The 2,073-nt window shown below is 43.0% G+C and overlaps 1 protein-coding gene across 2 annotated transcripts in view; it reads right to left on the reverse strand.

Annotated features, from left to right (window-relative positions):
• Positions 1 to 1,843, reverse strand: part of LOC138964263 (LHFPL tetraspan subfamily member 3 protein-like) — an 18,209-nt gene extending 16,366 nt beyond the window's left edge. Inside the window, exon 1 of one of the 2 annotated variants that reach the window (XM_070336169.1) lies at positions 1,136 to 1,843. In XM_070336169.1, coding sequence (XP_070192270.1) covers positions 1,136 to 1,423 — 288 coding nt within the window. In that variant the 5' untranslated portion in view covers positions 1,424 to 1,843. The remainder of the gene's footprint in view (positions 1 to 1,135) is intronic. The other variant, XM_070336170.1, reaches the window with a different exon arrangement.
• Between the last annotated feature and the right edge of the window lie 230 nt (positions 1,844 to 2,073).

Raw genomic sequence — 2,073 nt, forward strand, 5'->3', positions numbered from 1 at the left:
TTGTCGTGGTTATACGCAGACATCGTCATTATCATCATCATCGTCATTATTATCATCATCATCATAACCACCATCATCATCATCTGGACTAAATTGGACAAACTCGAAACTGCCACCGGGCATGGGGGTAGCTTACTTGGACTCACAAAGTCGTTTATGGTGTTTTTTCTTCCAGTGGTTTGGCAAGGATATGACCATCCATTTACATTTTCTAAATATACAATGTCGTACAACATTATGGGTGACTGTTAAAACGGGGTTTAACTCTAGAGGGTTGCACTGCATTCATCTTCATTGGGAACCCGTTGCAATCCAATGATCACCATCGAATGTCACGATCCTTCCAATCGGGTGCGCATTTAAGCTTACGCACGTGCAACAGCTGACATAAGATGACCCAGAACCACACAAGCCTTCGGTAAAAAAAAAACTACCGGTATTGTGCCAGTCTAGAATGGGATCGTTTGAAAATCAGTCGTACGCACACACACAAACACACACACGCTCGCACGCACTCACACACACACACATACACACACACACACACACACACACACACACACACACACACACACACACAACTACACACAGTTCAATGCATGAGACAGACAGACAGCGGACAGACAGAAAGACATAGTCAGACAGTTTCAGGCTATTCATTGTGCCAAAAGACAACAGGTACACTGAAAGATATTCATCTACATAATAGATACAGAGACTTAGAGGCTTAGCGACAAATATAATGACTATCTATTTATCCTGCCATTTAGTTCGTAACAACAGGTGCAATACAACACTTATCAACACAGGTACATAATTCAAATATATGCGAGCTTATCGTCAAACAAGATATATTTCCTTGTGATAATCAACGACAGATAAAACAGATACTTCAGTATCATACAGGTACACGATTCAACTATGCAAGCCTATAAATACCAGACACGCAGTGATTGATTTCTTTGTCAATATTAACAACAATTACTAAAACAGACATTTCGTTATCAATAGTAACAGGAACGTGGTTCCACTGTGCGAGCGTATCATCAAATAAGAGACATTTCCTTGTCAACATCAGCAAGTCAGATAAATCATATCCGATTCCTTCCGTCATAATTAAACTTATCACACCCACCTGGAAAGACGGGTTGTCGATTTTGATAAACTCCAAAAAGTCGCCGGTGCAGCTGTAGTCCGATCCGTCAGTCAGCAGCTCGCAATATCGCCACAGTCCGAAGAAACCGGGCAAATCGCTGGTGCCAGTGTCTCCGAACCACTGAGGTTGGATGAAAACGACGATGTTGAGGATAGCGTAGATAACGACGAAGATCCCCCACAGCACCGCTATGGCGCGAGAGTTCCGAACATAGTTGGTGTGGTGGATTTTGGTCAGTTCTGTGGAATATGCCACTTCGTGTTCCATGGTGAGAATAAATTGGAGAGTTTTCTGAGGGCGATATCAAAAGCGAGTATAAATATGCACTTGATCGAGGAGTGATTTCTGTAGTCTATCCTTACAACAACAAACTAGACCTGTTTTCAGTAGCTGATTCGGGTGTCAGTCAGTCTCTATCCCTTTCGGTTTTCTTGTCGCTACACACCCTAACTGTCACGCAAGCGAAACCACAGCAGTCCTTAGACTAAAACTCCACCTCAAAACAAAACAAAGCCGATGATTTTGAAAAGATCTGTCAACACAATCAACAAAGATCAAATTCACCTGAACAATCACCAAGGGTGAGCCGGACTAGATCATCAAAAACGTGACAGGCCTCAAAACCACCTTTTTGTCTCTCACTCCAAAACGAGCAGACGGCAGTAGAGCAACACACACAGGCAAACGTGAAGGTGTGTGTCTATTTCTGTCGCAGATAGCGGGACCGGTTAGGCGAGTTTCGAAACTACACAGGTGTCAAAGGGCACTGCGCAGGCGCACAGGTGACTGTCGCCAATAGAAGCAGACGACACTTTGTTTGTGTGTTTCTTTTCCAATATTTTTCCTACGAATTCTGTTCCTTTGTTGCAGCTATGTTTGAAATGAAACACAATGTAACAGTCGATAATCATCGGCTC

This window comes from Littorina saxatilis, linkage group LG4 (assembly GCF_037325665.1).
Source record: "Littorina saxatilis isolate snail1 linkage group LG4, US_GU_Lsax_2.0, whole genome shotgun sequence".
Classification (NCBI taxonomy): domain Eukaryota; kingdom Metazoa; phylum Mollusca; class Gastropoda; order Littorinimorpha; family Littorinidae; genus Littorina; species Littorina saxatilis.